Here is a 22,699-nt window from a genome sequence, read left to right on the forward strand (position 1 = left end):
CCCCCATGATTCCGTAGGTCTATCTTTGAACCCTGACACTCCAACTACCAACCCTGTGTCCCAGCCACGTTATTTGCCCTAAGTTGTCTCATCCTCATCTACAAAATAAGGGAAAGAAGAGTAGTTCCTCCTTCATCGTGGTTTGTGCTACGACAAATCAGTCCTGCATGTAATACGTTTGGAAACAAGTCAGCTCGCTGGCTTCTGCTACTGTTTATACCACAAGATGAAGTCCAAGCTCCTCGATGTGACCCTTCACCTTCTACTCCCTGCCTACCCAGCCTCATCTGCAGCCCTTGCCCCCATATCCATGCAGGCTGCCCCCCAGTGCGTGTGGGGCAAGGGACAAAATTACAAATGGATTCCACGTGCCACAGGTCTAAATTTTAGATTCTAAATGTTTGAAAGTTACAGGTTAAGCTATCAAGCTGTTAAATAAAATATATTCTATTCCTGTTAAATAAAATATATTGTATTCTCCCTTGAAAACCCATCTGGAAATCCAGATTTGTGTTTAGAATCCGGACTCTGGCAGATCTGGGCTGGGCCATGGTGGTGTCAGGAGAACTCACCCCACCCTGCCTCCCTCCTCTCCCTACGCCTGCCCCCCCCACCCAGACCCCACACCATGAGAAGTGCTGTGCACAGGTGCGCCGACTCCCCAGCCCGCACATCCACCTTCCACTCCCAGCCTCTGCACACAGCTCCCGCTGGGCTTCCAGGTCTGCACGCACGGAGGCATATCCTGTCTTTGGGAGGACAGAAGTGGACTTGGCCCTGTTAGCCCAAGACACTCTGAGTCTCTAGCTGCAGGTCATGGTCTACCGAGCGAGGATGGGCCTGTGGGAGGCAGCTCCTTCTTCAGTCCACAGCAAACGGTGTGGCCAGAGGAGAGCCATGCACCCTCCTGGCCAGGTCTTGGGGCACAACCACACTCATGCCACACGCCAGTTACACCGAGTCACGGAATATACATTTGTCGCCCATGCTCTTCTGTGTGCCCTGAACTTCATCCAGCATCTACAGAGGCCGGGCCAGGGAGCTAGCTGGTTAGGGTCCTGGGCTTCAAGTGTCCCAGAGGCCAAGACATGAAGTGGTGGGACCTTCCTGACCAGGTGGCCCTTGCCCTGTGCCCAGGGCCCGTTGCCCTCCCTGACGCACTCATTCCTGGGCCCCTGCCTGGCCAAGTCTCACTTCTCAGAAGGCGATGGTCATCTTCGTGCCGAGGCAGAGGAATCATTCGTTCCCAACACAGAATCCAGCGCCACTTCGCTGACCTTGCCCGCACGGAAGCAGCAGGGGCGGGGGTGACCGAGACAACATGGCAACACCGGCCCGAGTGCCCACCCCGGCCGCAGAGTCAGCCCCCTCCCCTCCCCGAAGGGTCGCTGACACTCCTCCCTGTCGTTAAACTACAATTTATGTAATGAATCCCTCAGGTTACACTTGGGTTTGTCCATTATAAATAACACTATAATAAAGATCATCGTGTGCACATTTGTCCTTCCTTTGGATAATGGCTGTTGGTGCCAAATGTCATTTCCTTTCCAAAAACCTTGTCCCCATTTACACTCTGACTAGTAGCCTCCGAGAGCACCTGTCACCACACTCTTGCCAGCATCATGTATCAGAATTTGAACACGTTCTTTAAAGATGTGGTAGGTGATAAAGGCATCCTTTTGCCTTTGCATGGATTTCTCTGACTGCTAGAAAGTTCAGCATATTTTTATTGTTCCTAGTTATATTTCTCTCTGTGTGATTTGTTCAGTCTCCTGCCCTTTTATCTGCCGGGGTCCTGAAGCTTTTCTTGTCAGCTTTCATAACAATAACCATTGGTCTGTCATATCTCCCAAATAAACTTTTTCTAAGTTTTATGGTATCTCTAGTCTTTTCATTGTTAATTCGGTATAAATTTTCATATATTATTAAATCCCTTGAAAGTTCTTTCCTCTCTAGGGATCTGATTCCTCTTCTACTCACTTCAAAGTTCCCTTTGGTCATGTTTTTATATTTTTACTTTTTAGTCCATTTGGAATTTACCTTGATGTGCGCTATGAGGAGAAGGTCAGAAAACCTTTTTGAAAGCTATATTTGGAAAAAGCGATGAACAGAAATAGGAGTCGGCGTGGGGCCAGCTCCGTGAGGCTGACAGACAAGGGAAAGACGCAGAGCATCAAGGATGGGGAAGCTCTCATTTCTTCATGAAGCAGAGTGAACTTGACCCGCGAAAGGAAGATCAAACATACTTAAGGGAAAGGCATGCTTAGGAGAGGCACGAGGAGAGCAAGGGTCTGGATCTAAAAGAACGACCTCCCAGGGCCATGAAAGAAGGAGACGGCCCGAAGGAGAGGAAGGAGCCCTGACTGAGGGTCGGAAGACTTGGGTTGGAATCCTGACTCTGCCAGAAGTTCCTGCCTTACTCTGGCCCTAGGTTTCCACACGTACTGATTCACTTATGCGTGGCCAAATATGTTTAAGACACGGCTGGAGGTGATGGACTTGGAGAGACAAACACGGCCGTTCCTGTTCTCAGCTTGTCAGAGCTGACAGAGACGCAAAACCTTAAGTGGAACAGAGCAAGGAGCGTTTCGCTGTGGGCTCTGACGACGGCCTCTCGAAGGGGAGCAGCTGAGGCACGGAGGCAGGAAAGGGAATATGGGTGCTGGCACAGCCAGAGGGCAGGGTGTTTGTTGGATGGAAGAAAGAGGCCCAAGGATAAGGAAGGGCGTGGCAGGGGCCAGGTCAAGGGCGTTGGGCCTTGGAGTCCGGCTGTATCACAGCTGAGCCCGTACCCAAACCTCCTGGACCGCTCATGACAAGAGACTGCTGGGCCGCGCCCAGAGCTTCTCATTTGCAAGGCTGAAGGCGGTGGGGGTGGGGGGGCAAATGCATTTCTGACACGTTTCCAGGTGATACCGGTGCTGAGGACACGGGACGGCCCTTTGAGAGCCACAACATGTAGGCAATGGGAACCGTTAAGCAGAAGGAACCACCCCCATGGACACCTGAGGACTCTTTTGGATACAGATGTGGACAATGGACCGGAGGGGACCTGATGGGACGCAGGGTGAGAGGAAGCTGCTGAGATGGTGTGATCGAGGCATTCTTAAAGGCAGGAGTCCCAGATTTGGAGACTGGATGAGTCCAGAGGGCGAAAGAGGTGGGAAATCAAGCATGCCAAACCACCCCCTCCCCCCACTCGCCCCGCAGTCTGGCCAGGAGCTAGTAAGGGCTGGGGATCATCCCTACAACTCAGCACCGAGCCCTGTTCACAGTAAGTGCTCACTGGGGGTCTGCCGACAAGCTGTTCCTCTTAAGGGAGGAAGAAGTTGAGTCCACTGGATTTGGAATCAGACCACTGCCAGCAGAGAGAGAGATCTGGAAGCTGGCCTGGAGAGGGTTGAGAAAGAGAAGGGGAAGGCAGAGAGATGTGTCACGGACAAGTGAGGACTCTTTCCAGAAACCTGAAAAGGAGGGAAGCAGAGAGGACGAACACATAGGAAAGAGGGCCTTCATTTGTAAGGTGAGAGAGACCCGAACGAAATCACGTATGTGAGAAGAGGATCCAGGAAGAAGTGAGAAAAGAAGAAAGAAAGTCCCTGAGGAGGTGGGACAAGATGGCATCCAGAGCCTGGGAGAAAAGTGACCTTGAATGGGAGAGGCACAAAGAGGACAGTGAGGAGGGAAGCCGGGATGGATGGGGATTCCACCAAGCTGGGAGACCGGAGGCTGGGAAGTCCAGAGTTCTGACTGCTGACGACCTTTGTTTTCCCTGTGGAGCGGGATGGGAGACTTCTGCTTAGAACAGGGGCGGGGATGTCATGCAGAACTGCGGACCATGGCAGGTAGGTTGTGAGAAGAACAATGTCCAGGGACAGGACACAGGGGTGGCAATCAGCATCACCACCGTCTCAGCTGGAGCGTCCCTCTTCATGGGAGGCTCCCTGGCACTGCACTGGCTGGAGGCAGATGTAGTGGGGGAGGGCATGAGGGAGCTGTCGGGTGAGGGAGACAGCATCTGAAACCTGGGGCTCCGCGTGACTTTGCTGACTGATTTGGACTGGCTGAATGAATGAAGCAATGAATCAGTGAGAGGTAATTCAGTGCGACGGTGACAGTGCGACGGTGATGCAAGACCCGTCTGATTCCAAACACTACCCTTCCACTTACTACTACTTGTCGTCTGGCTGTGCAGGGTTGTTGACATGGCCGGCTGAGGCACTTCATGGAAACCACGCAGCCCAGGGCCTGGCACGTGGAGGGGCTCAGTAAACCGCAGCTCTTACCATTCTCGTGGGCCATGCCAGGAGGGGAGCTGACAGATGGAGGACTCTAAGCAGGAAGGGGATGCGGTCAGGCTTCTTTCCTAGGAAGACCCCAGAAACAGCCAGAGCCAGGTGTGAGTTCAGCTCTGCCACTTAGCCAGCTGTGTGAGCTTGAGCAAGCAACTCATTCTCCCTGTGCCTCAGTTTACCAATCCCCCAAATGGGGATAGTGACAGAACTGATCTAATAGGGTCATTGTGAGAATTCCAAGAACGAAGGAAGTCCAAGAAGGCTGGCAAAATGAAGAGGTTCATACATGCCAGCTACGATGAGGACGCTGGGAGGAGGAGGAGGAAGCAGAGGAAGAGGAGGAGGGGGACAAGGAGGAGGGCGAGAGGCAGGAAGCGGGGAAAGAGGAGACAGCGGAGAGAATACTGATGATGAGGCACAGTAACCATGAGGTCGTAGATGACAGCGGCGAGAGGAGCAGGGGCAGCATGAATCCCAATCCCTGAGCACTTTTTATCTGAGGGTGGAGGAGCAGCAGTTAGGGTGCTGCCGTGGGGATGAACATGGAGGCCTCCTGGCCCTCCCAGGGGAGAAGAGGAATGAGCCGTGTCCACCAGAGGTGCTGCAAAGGAAACAGTGTCCCAGGAGAGCTTGTCTCTGAGGCCTGGGGAGCAGTTGGTGGAGGGGGTGGGGGGGGGAGAGAGAGAGAGAGAGACACACACACACACACACACACACACACACACACACACACGCTGACTCAGCAGAAGCCTCGTCACACGGGAAGAGGCCACAGTGCGTGCCGGCCTCAGCGCCCTTTCCAGGGACCCTGCACCGAGTCTCCCCTGTGGTGAGGCGATGTCCATCCTGAGCTCCTAAGGCTCTGCATCCCTCCCCGGCCTGGAACAGAGCAAGAGGTTTAGGTATAGATGGACACTCAGGCCCCATCTCGGGCCTGGTCCAGTAAGGCCTCATATATACAGGGACTTGGTGTCCCTGTTCGCCCTGGTGACTTCCTGGACTATTAGCCCAGCCCTGCTGTCTCTCCCAGAAGGAGTCCCCTCCTCTAGGCCTGGCCTCTGACCCCTGCTTGAGGTCACCTCCTAGGTCAGACCCGACAGACAATCCTCATTCCCTAGTGCCACCAGGCTGTTCTAACAGCACTAATACTAATACTAATAAATAGCATTAATCATTGTCACAGACAGCACGTACTAAGTGTCAAGCACCATGCCAGGTGCTTCTGTATTTCTCCTGGTTTATCTTCTGAAACAATCCTGAACAACAGGTAGTATTACTCCTGTTTAGGGGACGAGACTAAATCTAAGGGGCCTGGGTAATTTGCCTGAGTGAACCCAGCCAACAAGTGACAGAGTCTAAATTTAAACCAAGTCTGTATGACTCCAAGGCCTGATCTGTGGTCCCCTCTTAAACTATGTCGTCTTCCTAAATTCTGGGGCCCAGTTGGCTCGTGGCACAAATGCAGGGGTTCCGGCTGGCCTCAGGCCGCTCCCTCCTTCCCCAAGGCCTGAGCTACCGCTGGGAGGTCAGGCCTCTGTGAGGCTGTCCAGGGGCCAACCTCCGCCCGTCTTCTCCTGTCCCCCTGCTGGGCTGGAATCACACCCATCCCAGCCTAGGCCAGGTCTCAGGGCCTCGAGGAACTAATAACCAGTCAGAGGCCCGGCAGCAATGAGGCCAGCCTCCCAGTTGAGGGTGAGATGGGAGGAGGAGGAGGAGGAGGCAGCCAAGGGGACTAGGAGGGCAGCTCCCTTCTGGGTTACCAGGCATTCTGGGGTACGGGGAGGAGAGGCTGGTGGAGGCAGGAGGAACGGGGCCTGAGTAGCTGTGTGGGAAGCTCTGCCTCTCACATGTCCTATCTCTCCAGGCCCCAGGGACAATGGAGGGAGCGTCTCCAGCCTTCAGCAAACATCAGGAAGAGGACGCTCAGCTATAGGACCTACCATTAGAGGTGGCTGCATCATAACTCTGGTTTCAGGACTGTCGCTCCCACTAGACTGTTAGAGACTTCAGGTCAGGAACGCTCAACACCTCAGTGACACCCGGCAAGCTGAGTGAGCGCGTGGAGAGACGGAGTGAGATGTGTCTCCAAGGATTTCACGAGAGCCAGAGGCTGCCCTGTCCCACCACAGACTTCCACACACCTCCACCTCCACACCCTGGTTCCTCCTCCCTTCATTTGACCTCACTCCCTACCCAGCAGTCCCCTGGTGCTCACACATGACCGGCTGGGAACTCCTCCAAGTTTGCCGCCTAGCTCAGGACTCCCGGGGCCCGGGAGACAATGAGCCTCTGGGTAACTTTGGAGTCATCTGTACAGCTGTCCAGTGAGGCAGGGAACCAAACGGCCACAAAGGGTGACAAGAAGAGCCCCCATAAGGATGAAGAAAGTATGGCTTGCTGGCCTTAGCACAGGCTGTCTTTTGGGTTGCCCCATCTTCCTTTCCCATCTTTCCTCTTTCCAGATCCCATTAGGGCTCCTGGGTACCAGAAAGTGATGCCCAGTGAGCAGCTGTTTACATACAAGTGGAAGGCAGCAGCCAAGAACCAGGCCTAATACCTGCTCCAGCCCCGCCCAGCCAGGCCTCGGCTCCCAAACACAGAGCTGCCTCCTTCTGGCCAGAATTCTACAGGTGAGGCTCCGGGCAGGTGCAGAGAGCTCCCCAGCAGCCCAAACGCTGCAAGGTTGGAAACCTCGCTGTAGCAGGACAAGCCTATGATGGGCACCAGAGAGGAAGGGCCTGAAGAAGCAGCCTCCCCCACATTTGCCTGGGTCTCAGATGCCAGAGAAGTGAAGGAGAGCAGGGGATGTGAAGGCATCAGCCCTGGGCTTGGGGTAGGGAAGGGTTCTAAAGGAGAGGTTTCCTGTGTCGCCAAGAAGGGGCAGGGTTGGGGAGGCCATGGGCACTGCTGGCTCTCCTCTGGCAGCTCACTCTGAAGGCCCAAGCTATCCTTGACTTGGGAGCCAGGGAAGGCTTGTGGAATTGCAAAGGACTCCTCCCGGTCCCCTCTCTCTTCTCACTCACCCCTACCAATTCTGGGAATGAGTTTTCACTAACACAAGGCTGGTCCTACATCCCCGGGCATGGCTAGGCCAGGACACGGACATCCACATGGGTGAGCGTGTGCCTGAGCACAACTCCTAATTCTTTATCCCAACTGTTCCAGTGCCTTCGGTCAGCCTGCAGCCAGAGGGGAGCGCCTCGGGGTCTTCCTGGGAATAGTGAGGCCCTCCTGTCTACTCCCTGAGTGGCCGGAGCACGGCGAGTCTCCCGACACTAGCTGACTTTCCTTTTCTGCCTTCTTTCCTTACTTCCTAGGATGAGGTATAAGGGCCTTGAATGAACTGACCTTGGTGTTCTCGGAAAGAACATGTGAGAACATCCACCCGACCGGCCTGCCTGTTCGGTCCCGGTCTGCTCGACAGGAAGCACGATCCGGTGTTTGAGCCAACTCCGGTCATATATGACGACGTGGCATTGAGGGGTTTTAAAAAAGCCAATGGGATGAGGGCCCTGCCCTTTAGGAGCTCCTCTGAGAGGTGTCTATGCGCAGAGGAGAGGGTGTGCCGGGAGGGGGTGGGCAGGTGCGCAAAAGGCCAGGGCGAGAAAGCAGCCCTCAGGTTCTCTGGACTTCACCAAGGCAAACGCGATTCCCTCCCATTTCCCCTGAGAAGTGCCTACCTGTGATCTGCCTTCTGTTGCCTTCAAGGCAGAGAGAAGAGCGGGCCCTGAGGACACTAGTTTTCCGGCCATGGTTCTAAAAACAGAGGGGTGCTCCCTTGGCCCCCATTCTCTCCCTGGTCTGCATGGGCGGTGGGCCTTCTAGCAGCTGGAGCGGGCTGAAGCCAAACCCCTTCCTCCCCTTTGGGAAGCCAAGTTGGACTCAGTGGAGCCTGGCTGCCTCGTTCGGCTTGGCTCTGGTGGGGGGAGGGTTTCCCCTTCCCCATTGTCCCACCTACCTGAATTTTTGGACCTGACTTCTGTCTTCTCTCTCACTTGCTACCTACTTGACACTGCCTGCACTTGGCATTGCTTGGGAAAGGGCTGTGGAGTTAAACCAAATTGCACTGAGACCTCCATAGGCAGGTTACGCTGTTCCCATCCCCGAACTCGCCTCTAAACCTCCAGAAAGAACGAGCTTCTTATTGTAGGCGGAGGCCATCTGTCATCATTCTCCTCTGGTAAGAGGCTCGGGTATTGGAAGACAAATGGCTTGAACTCTGCAATACCCGTCCCCTGGGGTGGCTGGTGACAGCTGGTTGAGGGGAGAGGGGGAATGGGCCCAGACATGTTGGCAGGTATCCCTGTGGGCCCAGAGCTGAGAAAAAGAGAACTCTGGAGGGGTACTCAGTGGGTGGTCCACCAAGGAGCAGTCACCCTACTCGGCCACACAATCTCCCTAGAGCAATGGGCCAAGGCCCTTGCTCGACTAGAACAATGAGGACAGAATCTGATCATTGCCCGAGTGCAACCAGACTCAGTGGCAGCTGGGGATCCAGCTGTAGGTCAGGAGTAAAAGTACAAAGTCGGGGGAGGCCAGGACTTATGGGCTTGGAAACTGGCCTCCACAGGCTCACTGAGGGGTCTACGATCCCTGCAGAATGGCCCCAGGGTCCAGATTTTCCTCCCCTGGCCGGGAAGGAGGGTGGATCCACATGGGAGTCAGAGAGGCCTCGCAGAGGGTAAGGGGCTTGGAGAGGCCACTACAAGGTCAGGGCAGGGGAGTGTGAAGGTTAGGAGTGATGCTGAGGCTAGCCAAAGAAAAGCTTTCCTTCCAGGGGGACCTAAGGCCAGGGAAAGTCCTGCAGGGGCTGCTGGAGAGGGACTCAGGGTCTGGCTCGAGAAGGCTGAAAAAGAACATGCAGTCTGGGCATCTGGGCGGGTGGCAGGTATTAGGCAGAGCAGCTCCAGGAGCCCAGACCAGTTGCCCCTTGGCATCCCCTGGCCTCTCTGTCCCTTGGTTGAGTTTAGGTGTCTTTCACCTTTGGGTCATTAATGCTTCTTTTGAAAGGTTCCTACTTGTTCTTTGCTGGGTTTGGTAGGGGGGAGGGTGGAGGGGCTGACCTGGAAGCCAGGCAAGGCCAGGGTGAGAGGGGAAGGAGCTGGTGCACGGGGAGCTCACCACTCTCTCCTTGTAGACGATGTACTTCAACCACTTGAAGTCCTGCCATTTGAAGCCAGCGAGGACAAATAGAGAGTCGCGTTCGTACTGCTCGGGCCGCTGCATGGCGCCCTCGGGGTAGGTGATGCGCAGAGTGGTTTTGCTGCCCACGTCCTTCTCAAAGCCTTTCACTGGTGCTGAGTTCAGTCTACAGAGAGCAGGCCCAGTCAGAGCCTGCCTTGGGCTCACTGCTTGTAGCCTGTGGGCTTGTGTTCGGGGAGGCACTAGGACCCCAGAGTTCCCCAGGTCATCTGCAGCCACCTAGCTTTCCAGAGCCCTCCACACCAGGGTCCTTCTCTAGGCTTCTGCTGACCTCCAGCCCAACTGGCCAGACAGACGGACGGTTCTCAGTGGACTTGGGGATGAGGGTTTGGGCCAGGACACGCAGGTGCCTGAGGCACTGCTTTGGGAAGCTCACCTGACCACAATGTCATAGTCATCGATTCGGGACCCCAGAGACTTGTTGGCAAGGACACCCCCGTTGCCCACGATGATGCAGCGGCGGCAGCTGAGGCTGAGGGGACAGAGGCAGAGACCTCTGGAGAGCTGTCCTCCAGGGCTCCTTCTCCGCCCCCCTCTGGCCCCTGACCTCATGCCTTTGGCCAGGTGGGTGATGGGCTTCCGGCAGCATTCTGAGGCCAAAGCTATACTGTGAGCAGCTGGGACTCTGACATCCCTAGTCCCAGATACTCTCTAGGAGAGTATGGCTGTGCGAGGGGCAAGGGCACTAGCTCAGTGTGGTAAAGAAGAAGCCTCAGGTAGGATGGCATTCTGGGCTAAAGGTTCCCCGAGGGTTAGTGGAGTTCAAGAGAATGGCAAAGTGGGCTGAGTTTGAAGGCTGTGACAGAGAAGCAAGCAGAGAGGACAGGCCTGGAGGCTCCAGGACCCAAGGCTGGGCTTATATTCAGCTCAGAAGCCCCCATGCTCCATTGGCCACCAGAAAGCCCTAAGCATCTTGCTCCTCCTGCCTGGGTCCTCCCCACTCCAGGCTCCATTGGCTTCAGAGCGGTCACTGCCTCCTGCATTTAAGCCCTGGGCCCCTCACCTGCCTCGACCACCCCGTCCCTCAGTCCCAGTGCTTGGCTGATCTCAGCCTGGTGTCTTCCATCCTTACCCTCAGACCTCTGCCAGCTGAGGACTGAAACAGATCGCCAAGCGCTCACAGCCTGGGGGGTGCAGGCCAGCTGGATGGCCCCCCTTATCTTATGTGCTCACCACCCCCGCGTGTGCACTCTGTGTGCATCTGTGGACAAGCTGGAGCATCTGCTCATGTCCAGCCAGGGCTGGAGGGGCCTCGATGTCTCTGCGCATGCCAGGCAGCCGAGGGGCAGGGGGCTGGGTAGCAAGTGGCTCACCTGTCCAAGGCAGGGGTCAGGCGGTACTCTTTGGTGACGGACAAGATGGCTTTGATCAGATTGTCTGTGGACAGAGGAGGGGGGTTACCGTCAGAGGGTCCCTGGCATGCCCGTGCAGTGTTAGTGGATGACGCTCCCTTGGGAGGCACACGCTCCTGCACTGGGTGGAGGCAGATGTGAGGGTGGGAGAGGGAGCTCTGAGCACAGGGCAGGGGCAGGCCACTGGCTTAGCTTTCTCCCCCAGGAAGGGGACAGAGGCAGGGGAAGAGGCAGGCACACTTGGCTCTGCCTGGAGCCATTCTCTCCCAGGGCTCCCCAGCCCCTCCTGGGAGGTCTCCTCTGGCTTTCGGAGGCTCTGCAGTCAAGCTCCAGGATCTGGATCCCCAGGCCCGGGACCTGCCCCGAGACAGAGACCACGCTGGGCCTGGAGGCCACCAACAAAGAGCTCGAGTGGGCTCTCCCAGCTCCCAGCTCAGATCCCCTTGCCTCACTCTCTGATCCTGTCTTCCCCTTGCTTCCCCCCGCCAACAATGCAAATCTCCAGTCTTGGTCATGCCAGCCTGTGTCTGCCTCCTTCTATCTCCAACCCCTGAGGCCTGGCATCTGTCCACCGGCACTCCACTCAGGAGGCCCTCAGCAAGGGCCCAGGACCTGTGTCCTCAGATCTCGTGAGCACCCCTCAGACCTCATTCTTCCTGGCCTCTCTCTGGCTTTGGTGATGGGAACTGCTCTCCTTTCAAACTCTGCCATAATGAGAACATTATAATACAACATAATGATATTGGCTTTGGAGCCAAATCCTGGCTGTGTGCCAATAAATCACTTCCTTTCTTCACACTTTAGTTACCCATCTTTCAAATGAAGATGGCAATTCCAATGCGGCAGAGTCATGAGGAAGATGAAAAGATAATGTACATGGAGATCTGGAGATACAGTAAGGAAATCAGTGCAGCCGTAGCGGAGAGCATCTTAAGAACATGAAGCAAAGATGTAGATTTGCACAGACTAAGATCGCTCAACTGTCTTCCTAGGAAGACAGCATCTGAACCCTCACATTTGTTTCAGGCTCGTACAAGGTTCACTGCAGACCTGTTTGTAATAGCCAAATGTTGGAGGCCAACTAAATGTTCGCCAAAGGAAGACAGATTAAATGTGGTACACGGAATACTACACAGAGGTAAAAACAAATAAAGAAGTGACCTTGGGCTATGTGTACTCATACAGATAAACCTGAAAAGCAGAAGCAAAAAAATTAATTTGAAACACACACACACACACACACACACACACACACACACACACACACACACACACAATATTATCTGTAAAATGTAAAAACATGCAAAAACAATACCATATTTTCAATGGATATATAAATATGTTGCAGAAATAGATACACAGGCATTGCAACAGTAACACCAAAACCAGACTAATGGTCTCCTGGAGAAGGAGGGGAATGGAACGGGAAGGGCTACACAGAGCTTTAACTGTATCTCATGTTCTATTCCTTAAGCTGGGTACACAGCGCACGGGTGCTCACTGTACTAGTCTCCATTCTTTTTTATACGCCTGAAGTATTCCATGTAAAGAAAGAATGTGTCCCAACTTAAAAATAACAACCCTATCATTTTTTAAAGAGATGGGGTGGACGACACTGTCAGATGCAGCCAAGAGGTCAAGTGAGGGACTGAAACGGGCCCTCTGGATTTCATGGGGGCACTGAGCAGTGTCACTGGGAGGGAGGAGGGGAAGGGAGTGCTCAGGACTAAATGGTGAGGAAGAGGAGGCAGCAGGCACAGTGAGTCTTCCCCGGAGCTGAAGGAGAATGAGTAAGGAACAGACCTTTAAGGAGAGTTCTAGACTCAGTGCCTTCAGGTCTACCTTCTGGAGGACTTCAGGGAAGGCTACAGAACCCCTCCTTTTCCCACCTCCCATTTCACCTCGAAGGAAAAGTATACTGCGACTCATTGGCCAAAGTCAAGGCTATGGCTTGGGTTTCTGTCTCCTAGGAGGGGACTTTAGCAGAAAGGGTATAAATGAGCAGGGGCTCTCTTCTCGCTGGCCAACAGGCCGTGTACCAGCCTTTCCAGGCCTTCCTAGCTTAGCAGGATTGGAGCTTGAGCAAGAATTTAGGAGAAGAGTAGGCTGCTTAGCTACCCATATCAAATAAAAAGGAGTTCTTCACACAGTTCAGTCCTACCCATTAGATTTGTCCCTGGGGATCTGAGGCCAAAACTCCCGTTCTAGAGAGTTCTTTTGCCGGTCCCTGTTTTCTTTTCAGGGAGGGATAGACTGACTGAGGGGAGGATTCTGTTATTTTTTAGTCCCCTGGCCAAATGATATCACTCACGCTTTCAATAGTGATTTTATTGAATTCTGACCACAACCTAATACATGGTATTATTTTCTCCATCTAGCTGATGAAGAAACGAAAGCACAGACAAGTTAAGCGACCTCCAAGGCCATAGCTGGTAAAGAAGTAGCACTGAGATCTGATCCTTCAATGTCTGACCCTAAGCCCAAACTCTGCCATGCCATGGAACAGTGCAGGCACTTGACAGGGCAACAGAACTGTTCAACTGTCAGGGGCGGGAAAGTCTTAAGTCGGGAGGGAGCTGCATGGGTAAGGTCCCTCAGGCAATGGAAGGGGACAGTTCTGAGGGCACAGGGGACAGATAAGCCTTGGACAGGGTATGAAAGGACTGGAGGGGAGACCAGGGTAATAAGGAAGGGATGATGGAGGTGGCTGGGGTCTTGGTGGGGGAAGTCCTCCGTCTTCTCAGGATCTCTCCCTCGTTATCTGGTCCTCTGGCATGGATGTCCCTGACATCCTGTCCTGTGATCTCACTGTGCTTCCCTTGTCAGAGCCCTTACCGTCCTGCCCTCTAAGTATCTGTGTCTTCACTAGACTGGAGCTTTTTTAAGAGCAGGACTATATTGTCTACTCCACTGCTGTCTGCCTGGCCCAGGTCAAGTGGTGGGCTCTGAGTGAACTGTTGTCCATTGAAGTTGGAAGACAGAAAGGAAGGGGAAGTGGGAAGGAGAGGTGGATCCCTAGCATGGGGACTTCTGAGGGTACAGCCCTGTTCCAAGTGCAGGGATGCAGGCTGAGGGATCTCACATTAATAGAGAGTGGGCCAGGGCTCCCGACCTACCTTGACCTTTGATCCCAAAAGGCGGCACAAATTCCCGAATCCTAGCCCACTTGCGGAAAGAGTCGTCCAGGAACATGGGTGCTGGCTTGGAGAACCTGGAATACAATAGGGCTGCTGAGGATCCCCAAAGGCCAAAAGCGGGAGTGCTGGCTGGCTCTCTGGCACGTCTGTCTGGGCAGTGGATCTGCCTGAAGCACCTTCTCGCTCCAGCACGCCCTCCCTGCCCCCAGTAAGTGGGGAGCTGCTGTGTGGCATCTGACACAGCTTGTCCAGTGGAGTCTGAGTTTGAAGGGGCAGGTCTGGCCAGGCCCTACGCGGCCGGCTGCAGGGGTGGAGAGGCAGGACTGCTCTGCCCGGATGGAGATGCCGCACGGCAAGCTCTCTGGCAGGCGCCCCAGGCATGCGTCCACACGGTCCTTGCAGTCTGGGAACACGGAGGTGACTCGCTGACCAGGTGAGTGGAAAGAGACTCAAAGACAGATAGTGCCTGGAGCCTGAGATTTGCAGAGGATTCTGGGAGGTGGACCACCCAGGGTGAGGAGGAAGGAGAATTTGGGGTGAGGGGGAGAAAAGCCAAAGGAGGCCTGACGTTTGGGAGAGAAGAGAAAAATTGGAGCATCCTGTGGCGGGGAGGCAGGGCTGGGGGAGGCCTCCCACAGGTGGAGGGAACCCAAAGCGCCTCAGGAGGTGGGGGAGGGGCATGGGCACAAGGGGAGGGGGTAATTCTGGCCTGGAGGAAATATGGGAGGGGAAGGGGGAGAGAAGGAAGGACCAGATGATGCTCAGCTGAGAAGGGAAAAGAAAGTTTTACTTGCCAGCGTTCAGGCTTTGGGAGGTGAGGACAAAGTCACTAGGGACGGAGATGGCAGTGAGGGGAGAGCAAAGGGAGAAACCAGACTCTTCAGGGATGCAGGGAACCTAGCACCCGCTTCTGAGACCAGTTCCCGGTCATCCCCTGTGTGTTGATTCTCACTGTGGGGCCTGCTTGGGGCCCCGCTGGCCAAGAATGAGAGGGTGGAGGCCTAGGCCTTGGGTCCATCCCGGTGTTTCCAACTCAACCTGAATCAGCCCCAGAAAACCTGAAGACCAGAAGACAGGCCCTCCAAACCCAGGAGGGAGAACTTAGCCGCTGAATGTCCTCCAACTCAAGCAAACCTTTCTCACTTCCATCCTCACTGGCCATCACAATCACCCTCCCCAGGAGGAATAATACCAGTGACCACCTGGAGGCCTAATATTACCAGAGATTTTGACGTGAACTTGAGAGAGGCAGAAAATTCGCCATCCTGCCCGCCCCACCCCCTCATTACTCCTGGCTGGGAAGAAGTCATCAACCCTTGATGGCACAGAAAGGCCATTCCCTGCAGAGCGGCTTCCCTTCTGTGCACAGGGGTCAGGCATGTTTCTCATACCTGGGGTAGATCAAACTGAAGTACATTAATACATCTGATGTTCTCCCAGAGGCACTGAAGGTCCTGGCCACAGCCTATGTGGAACAGCAAAGGGAACAAGGTCCCGGGATAAGCTCGCACCAAGAACCTCTCCTCTTGTGTCAGGACTGAGCTTATAAAATGTTTGCAAAGTTTCTCAGTCGGGCTTGGACAGGATGCTATGTGCTTCCTGATAGGTACTGGATGTCATACGCTAATAAAATCTCTTGAGATCTTGCCAAACGTTCTCAACATCTTTTTCTCCTTTTCCCTATGTTATTCTGCTGATTAGAAAGTTCATTATGTTAATTTTTACTTTTTAAAAAACCTTTGTTTTGGTGTAGCTTGTAATAAGTGTCAGTTTTGGGGAAAAAAAAATACTGATGGGTGCACACATAAACACGAATAAATCAAAAACACCCATAATCCTAAAACACAAAGGCAAGGGACCTTTCCATATATGTCTGCACGGAACTCTGTAGACTCCTTTTTCACTTTATAGTAATGAAAACATCTCCCTGCAAATGGACGAAACTTTCTCCCAATACACAGACTGGATCAAACAACAAAAACAATAAGCTGCTGGTAACCTGACCCAAGGCGACTCCAACAATCAAATGTACACAGATACACAAGTGAAAATATGACCTAAGAAAGCATCGGTTCCAGTATTACTGTTACAGCCTGGAGGTCTGTGTTCCCTCAAATTCTTATGTTGAAATTTCATCCCCAGGGTGATGGTGCTCGGAGGTGGGGGGCCTTTGGGAGGTAATCGACATGAGGGAAGAGCCTTCATGAGTGGGATTGCTGCCCTTCTAAGAGGAGGCCAGGGAACTAACTAGCTCTCTTTCCACCATCTGTTGGATACAAGGAGAAGCCGGCCATCGGAACCTGAGCATGGCTCTCACCAGAACCTGACCCTGCTGGCACCGTGATCTCAGACTTCAGCCTCCGGAATGGTGAGAAACACAATTCTGTTATCAAGAAGCCACTAGGCTTATGGTAGTCTGTTAAAGCAGCTAGAGCTGACGAAGGCTGTAAGTAATGAACAAAAATAATTCACGGGAGAGATCCTGGCAAAAAGCATGACATGGGTCTGATAAGCATTTCTTAAAAATCTTTGCCGCTATTGTAGAACCCATTTATTTCTTATTTTTATTATCTGTTCCTCCCTGTTCTTTTATGGGGTCTTCGTGGGTTGTTTTTTTTTTTTAAGATTTTTTTATTTTATTTTTTATTTATTTGACAGACAGAGATCTCAAGTAGGCGGAGAGACAGGCAGAGAGAGAGAGAGAGAGGAGGAAGCGGGCTTCCCGCACCGAGCAGAGAGCCCGATGCGGGGCTCAATCCCAGAACCCTGGGATCATGACCCGGGCCGAAGGCAGAGGCTTTAACCCACTGAGCCACCCAGGTGCCCCCAGGGGTCTTCGTGTTTTAGCTGTGCATTTTGTAGCCCCTCTTTATTCCTTGACAGACGGGCCAACCTCCTCAAACATTTCTTTCTGCTAGCTGGGTGCGCCTTTGTGCAAAGGGTACTACTCTTTTTTCCTCCTGGGGATATATTTTTAAAACCCTTTATTATGGGAGATTTCAAACATGCATAAAAGTTGAAAAACAAAACAGTGAACCTTCATGGACTTGTTATCCAGATCCCAGCAATGATCAGCCGTGGTCAATTTTGTTTCTCTTAGACCCCTTCCACTCTCTTTCTATATTATCTTGGAAACTCCCAGAAATCATGCCGTTTTATCCATAAAATACTTTAGCATTAATTTCTAAAAGGTAAGGCCACCTAAAAAACCATAACCACACCTAAACAACTCCTCTCAAAGCCATTATCAATCTGAAGCACTAACTATAATTTCTTAAGAGCAATAAATAGTTTCAGATTTCTCCTATTATCTCATGAATGTTTGCTGTTGTTGCTTATTTTAATAGTTATTTGAGTCAGAATGAAAGCATGGTCCACACATTCAATTGGGCTGGTCTCCAGTCTCTTTTAAATCCAAGGTTTCCTCCTCTCTCTTCTTCTCCCTTTGGCCTTTTCATCTTGTCTCCTGAATCCTTCTGACACAACCCAGGAATCTTAGAAAACTCCACTGCTGTCTAGTACGTAAAGATGTCCCAGGTTCGTCTTGTGCATTTCCTGCTTCCACCTGGAGTCGGTCATCTCCTAAGGAGTCCTGGTTCCTTTTCCTTGGAAATGGTATTCAGAGACCACCGTCTCGATGGCTAGGGTACTCACATTGCTACAGTTAGCCATTTTCCCCACACCTTTTCAGGGAGACAAAGCAGGAAATAATTTTTATTATTTTTTAAAAATACTTTATTTATTTATTTGACAGAGAGAGAGAGAGCACAAGTAGGCAGAATGGCAGGCAGAGGGAGAAAGAGAAGCAGGCTCACCACTGAGCAGGGATCCTGATGTGGGGCTCAATCCCAGGACCCTGGGATCATGACCTGAGCCGAAGGCAGAGGCTTAACCCACTGAGCCACCCAGGTGCCCCAGGAGATAATTTTTTTAAAGAAAAAATACATCATGCATTTATACTAGCATCCCCAGTCCGAATTCAGGATGACAAGATTTCTACTTTCTTTCTCTTGTGTCACAGCTTCACTGAGATATAATTCACATACATAAACGTCATCTATGTAAGCTTCCTTTATTTTATATTTATATCTTTTCAATTCAGTAGACATTCTTGTTTATAGTGGTATTAACACAATTGCTTGTTTGCTTTATCTTAACACTGTACACACATATAGGTACATGCAGAAAATATAATAGTTTCATTATAACATTACTAACACTATCATTGCTAAAAACAATTTAAAGTTTCTTTATAGTTGTTTCTGCCTTCGGTTATATGCTACTAGAGAAGGACAGACAAATGACTTTGCTTCTGCCACTTGAAAAAATTCTGCTGGCTTTAATTAATCAATGATACATAGTTCATTTGTTTCATTTTGCTTTTGCTTTTTACGGGTTCCTTATACTTGATCTTAATTTAATTTTGTTTTATGATGATATAAAACTTTACACAATGCCAAAACCAAACTCATAAAACAAGATATATTTAGAGGCGTCTAGTCGAACCGTTCTCTCTGTGTCTGCCTCCTGTTGCTTCTATTCCCATATAGTATTTCTTTTTTATTATTAAATTCATTTTTTTAATCTTATTCAGATTAGTATCATTCCTATAATGAATTCATTTTTATTTTATCCTTCGTTATTTTTTTGATGTGAGCAAATACATAATACTTATGTGTGTGTGCAGAGTGTGTATTGCTAGTCCCTTCTTTATTCAATAGAAAGAGAGCATATTAAATACACGGTTTTGCCTACTGAGTAGTATTACTCAGTAGTATTACTCAGTCCCCTGGGCTGTTGTGGTCTTTTGTAAAGTAGCCTCTACCAAGGCAGTTACAATGAACAACTTCATGTATATGTCTTTTCTCTTTGGCAATATATCTTTGGAGTGGATTCCTTGAAGTGGATGGATTGGGTCAAAGGAAAAAGGCATATGAGTAATTTTCCTCCATATTGCAAATGGCCCTCCATGGGGACTGCACCATCACAGGACCCACCAGCAAAGTTTGAGAACATGCTGTAAAACATTTTAGTTCTGCCAGTCTGATGGGAGAGAGACGGTATCTGTGTTGTTTTTATTTGTATTTCTTTTATTGCAAGTGAAACTGCACACTGGTATATACCTAAAAGGGTCATTTGCACTTCTTTTTTCTATTACCTTTGTTCCTATCTTCTGCCCATTTTTCTACGGGTTATAGGTCTCTTTCTTTTCTCCCAGCTTTTTTGACGTATAACTGACATCTAAGTTATGCTGCTGTGTAAGACGTCCGGCGTGTTCATTGGATGCGCTTCTATAACGCGTTTTGATCACCACCATAGCGCTAGTTAACAATCTTCTCTTTTTTTGAAGCTCTGCATATATTAAATACATAAACCCTCCAAGAAACAATTACAAATATTTCTCCTAGTTTATTTATTTAATATTCACTTGGCATATGGTGTTCTCTTGTTTTCTTTTCCCCCCTCATTTTTGGCAATAGATTTTTTTTTTAAAACGTAGTCAAACTTACCAACCTTTTAACCTTATTATTTCTGGATTCTGATTCTTAGTTAGAAAAGTTCTCGTCATTCCCAGGTTACATCTCTTTTCTAGCTAGAATCCCACCCATTTCTTACTTCTTTCCTGCCAGGACCCCATACCCCTAGTTCCACCGTCTTTCTGTCCCACCCATTGGGTAAAACCTACTCAGAGATTAATCTAATCCTACAACTTTTCTATTCTTTATACTTGATACTCAAGTGCTGCTAGAACACACACACACACACACACACACAGACACACACACACACCCACACACACATGAACTGATGCCACTATAAATTCATGGGTTTGAACTTTAGTTGGACCCTCAACTTCGCTGAGTAGCTATTTCAAACCTTCTCCAAGCTTCACAAACACTCTGTCCTTTCCAACTTTCTCTCAGCAGATTACCTCTTCTCACACTTCATGGTCCAAACCAGGACGTTCAGAGAGGAACTCGTTCTGGTTCTCCCTTCCTTAGCCCTCTCCACCGCACACCGCGCAGGCCCACCCAAGCAGATCTCTCCAACATGCTACGGTTCCTTTTACTGTTTGTTTCCCCCCAAGCATAGATCAAGCTCAGGTCTCTCTTATGCGAAAACAAACACACAAACCCACCCAACAAATTTTCCTGGTCATGTACCCCTTCAGTTACCCATCTCGCTCTCTATCCCTTTGTGGCAAAAAACCTCTAGAAACAGCAACGGATACACTGTCTAATGTCCCTCAGTCTAATGTCATTGGGACTCACTCTTTGGAGACTACTGTTACATTCCACCGACGATGCCCTATTTGTAGCTCCCTGAACATGCCCGCCAGCACGTACTTACACGGGCAGTGTCGTTGCCTGAAATGTAGCCCCCCACCAAAGGCTCACGCTCTAACCCCCGATCCCCTTCTGACTCTGCTGGGAAAATCCCTTCTTACTCTTTCAGTTCAAACGCTGTTTCCTCTGCACCGCCTTCCCCGATGCCCCCAGGTAGGCTCGTCCTCTTCCTTTAGTGTTTCTTTCCGCTGTACTTCGCTTAGCCCCCGTGAAGTGGCTCAGTGCCCGCAGAGGCTTTGGAAGCAGAGCCGGGGGCCATAAACAACAGGAAATGGGGTGGGGTGATGGTAGCGGTGATAGTCTGTGTGTGTGTTTGTGTTAATTCTGCAGGTGGCCTGGGCAGAGCCTCATGCTACACCTGGAAGAGAACCAGGGGCTTCTGTCCGGGGAGCAGTGTGCCAGTCTGGGGGCCCGGCCCGGGGCAGAGGTGGCCTTCAAGGTGCGGAATGACTGGTCAGACTGGCCGGGGGTGTGGGACGCCTGACCTGCATGCCCTGGCCTGGGGGGTAGTAGGGGAGGGTGGGGCGGGCTCGGGCAGACGGGCCCCAGCCTGCCAGTCCAGGGCTCCAGCACGCGAGGCAGCTCTAGGATCAGGTTTCAGTAGGGTGTGTGAGTGCGTGAGAAGGACGTGGGGAAGCAGGAGAGGGAAGTTGCACTGGAACCTGTCCTTCTTTTCTCCTGAGATCCTAAACCTCAGGAGGGCACGTGATGAGGGCGTGTGTGACCCCTCTACCTCTCACAGCAAGGCTGTGACCCAAGGGCCCACAGGTTGTCCTGTCCACAGACTCTGACTAGCTAGGAAGGGCAACCCAGGACCCTCTGAAGATGTCTTTCAGCTCATTTCCTGCCCAGTGGTGTGACTGTAGAAGGAGAATGTCCCCAGCAACCTAAACCACTACTGAGGGCCCAGCACTTCAGCCTGTATCCTGGGACCAGCAGGAGAGGGGACAAGGTCTTATTGGGGGTGGGGAGTGGTTATCTGTGGCCACCAGCCAACCCAGGGTACGGTCTTCCTCCTGGTTCCCACCAACCCAATGGAAAAAGTGCCTCCAGATGTGGGTTTGCTGGAGCAGGGCGAAACATCCCTTCAGCTCTCCACCTGGGCCTGGTTAGCCTTCTAGCTACTCACCCCAATAATAAGTGTGAACAGCTCGAACAGCTCAAGCACCTGGGGGACAAAGGGAAGGAAGAGCCCAGTAATGGGTCCTGAGGACCAGGGGTCATAACACATCAGTCTGTTAGGTTCAGCCACAGGCCTTGGCCCCCTACAAGTGAGACTGTCATCCAGCAGGGTGAAAGCAAAACCCCACAGATCCATCATCCTCGACCTTGTTCTGGGAAGCGGTGAGCTGGACAAAGCAGAGGGACACGGGTTTTCTAGAATTTTCCTGGTTTTGTTGGGGTTCTTGTTGTGCAGCAGCCTCCCCGTAAGTGGCATACATCCCTCTAGGCAAGATGAGCATTTCCCAAATGCCTTGTCAAACTGACGCGTGCCTGCATATTTCCCTTGCTGACCACCTGAGTGGGTCCCCTGAGAAAGCAGCAGAGCAGGGGGACAAAGGACGATAAATCTGTAGGGCAGGTGGACATACGCCCAGCGAGGAGTGGTGCAGAGGGAGAGGAGATGAACAGCGGGCAGCAACCAGCAAGCCCTGTTCCAAGTATCAGCACGAAGCTCCGACCTCCGTATCCCGCGTGGGACGAGGCAGAGTGAAGAAAGCAGCCCCGTCCAACAGCTACTTGCCTCCTCGCTGCCAGCTCCTGGTGCCAAGCGCTGGTGGGGGACCTCAAGGAAAATCAGCCCTGGTCCTTCCCTTCAGGAGGAAATAGCGGACACAGGTAAACAGATGATCATAAAATACACGTGCACATTGTGTGTTCTGCACAAAGGTCTTAGACCAATTTAGGGGACCAGGAGAATCTTCGTGAAGGAGATGACAACAAAATGAGCTGAGCCTTGAAAGACAACCCGACCACAGTAATTAGCTCCACAAAGGGCACCTGATCCAAGTGGCATGAATCAAATTCTTCTCTGAGGTCGAATACGTGGACACTGGGGGATAAAGGAGTCTTCCTTTCTTTCTGAGATAGTCAGTTGTCAGGATCATGTAAGGCAAGAAGAGGGCGTGCACAGGGGAGCCTGGGTGGCTCAGTCAGTTAAGTGGCTGCCTTTGGCTTAGGTTGTGATCCCAGGGTCCTGGGATCGAGCCCCACACTGGGCTCCCTGCTCGGTGGGGAGTCTGCTTCCCCTTCTCCCCCTCCCCCTATTCACGTGAGTGCACTCTCTCTCTCTCTCTCACAGGGGCATGTGCGCACACATGCTCTCATATAAATAGATAAAATCTTCAAAATGCTTTTTAAAAAAA

At 51.7% G+C, this 22,699-nt stretch overlaps 1 protein-coding gene across 5 annotated transcripts in view; it reads right to left on the bottom strand.

Moving 5' to 3' along the window:
* Nucleotides 1–22,699, bottom strand: part of ST3GAL3 (ST3 beta-galactoside alpha-2,3-sialyltransferase 3) — a 186,059-nt gene that overhangs the window by 13,031 nt on the left and 150,329 nt on the right. For 4 of the 5 annotated variants that reach the window (XM_080801259.1, XM_080801260.1, XM_080801258.1 and 1 more), the window contains 4 exons: nucleotides 13,966–14,060; nucleotides 10,811–10,874; nucleotides 9,874–9,969; nucleotides 9,417–9,603 (listed from right to left, as the gene is read on the bottom strand). In XM_080801259.1, coding sequence (XP_080657385.1) covers nucleotides 9,417–9,603; nucleotides 9,874–9,969; nucleotides 10,811–10,874; nucleotides 13,966–14,060 — 442 coding nt within the window. The remainder of the gene's footprint in view (nucleotides 1–9,416; nucleotides 9,604–9,873; nucleotides 9,970–10,810; nucleotides 10,875–13,965; nucleotides 14,061–22,699) is intronic. The other variant, XM_080801261.1, reaches the window with a different exon arrangement.

The sequence above is a fragment of the Martes martes genome (genome assembly GCF_963455335.1).
Source record: "Martes martes genome assembly, chromosome: 4".
In the NCBI taxonomy this organism is placed as follows: domain Eukaryota; kingdom Metazoa; phylum Chordata; class Mammalia; order Carnivora; family Mustelidae; genus Martes; species Martes martes.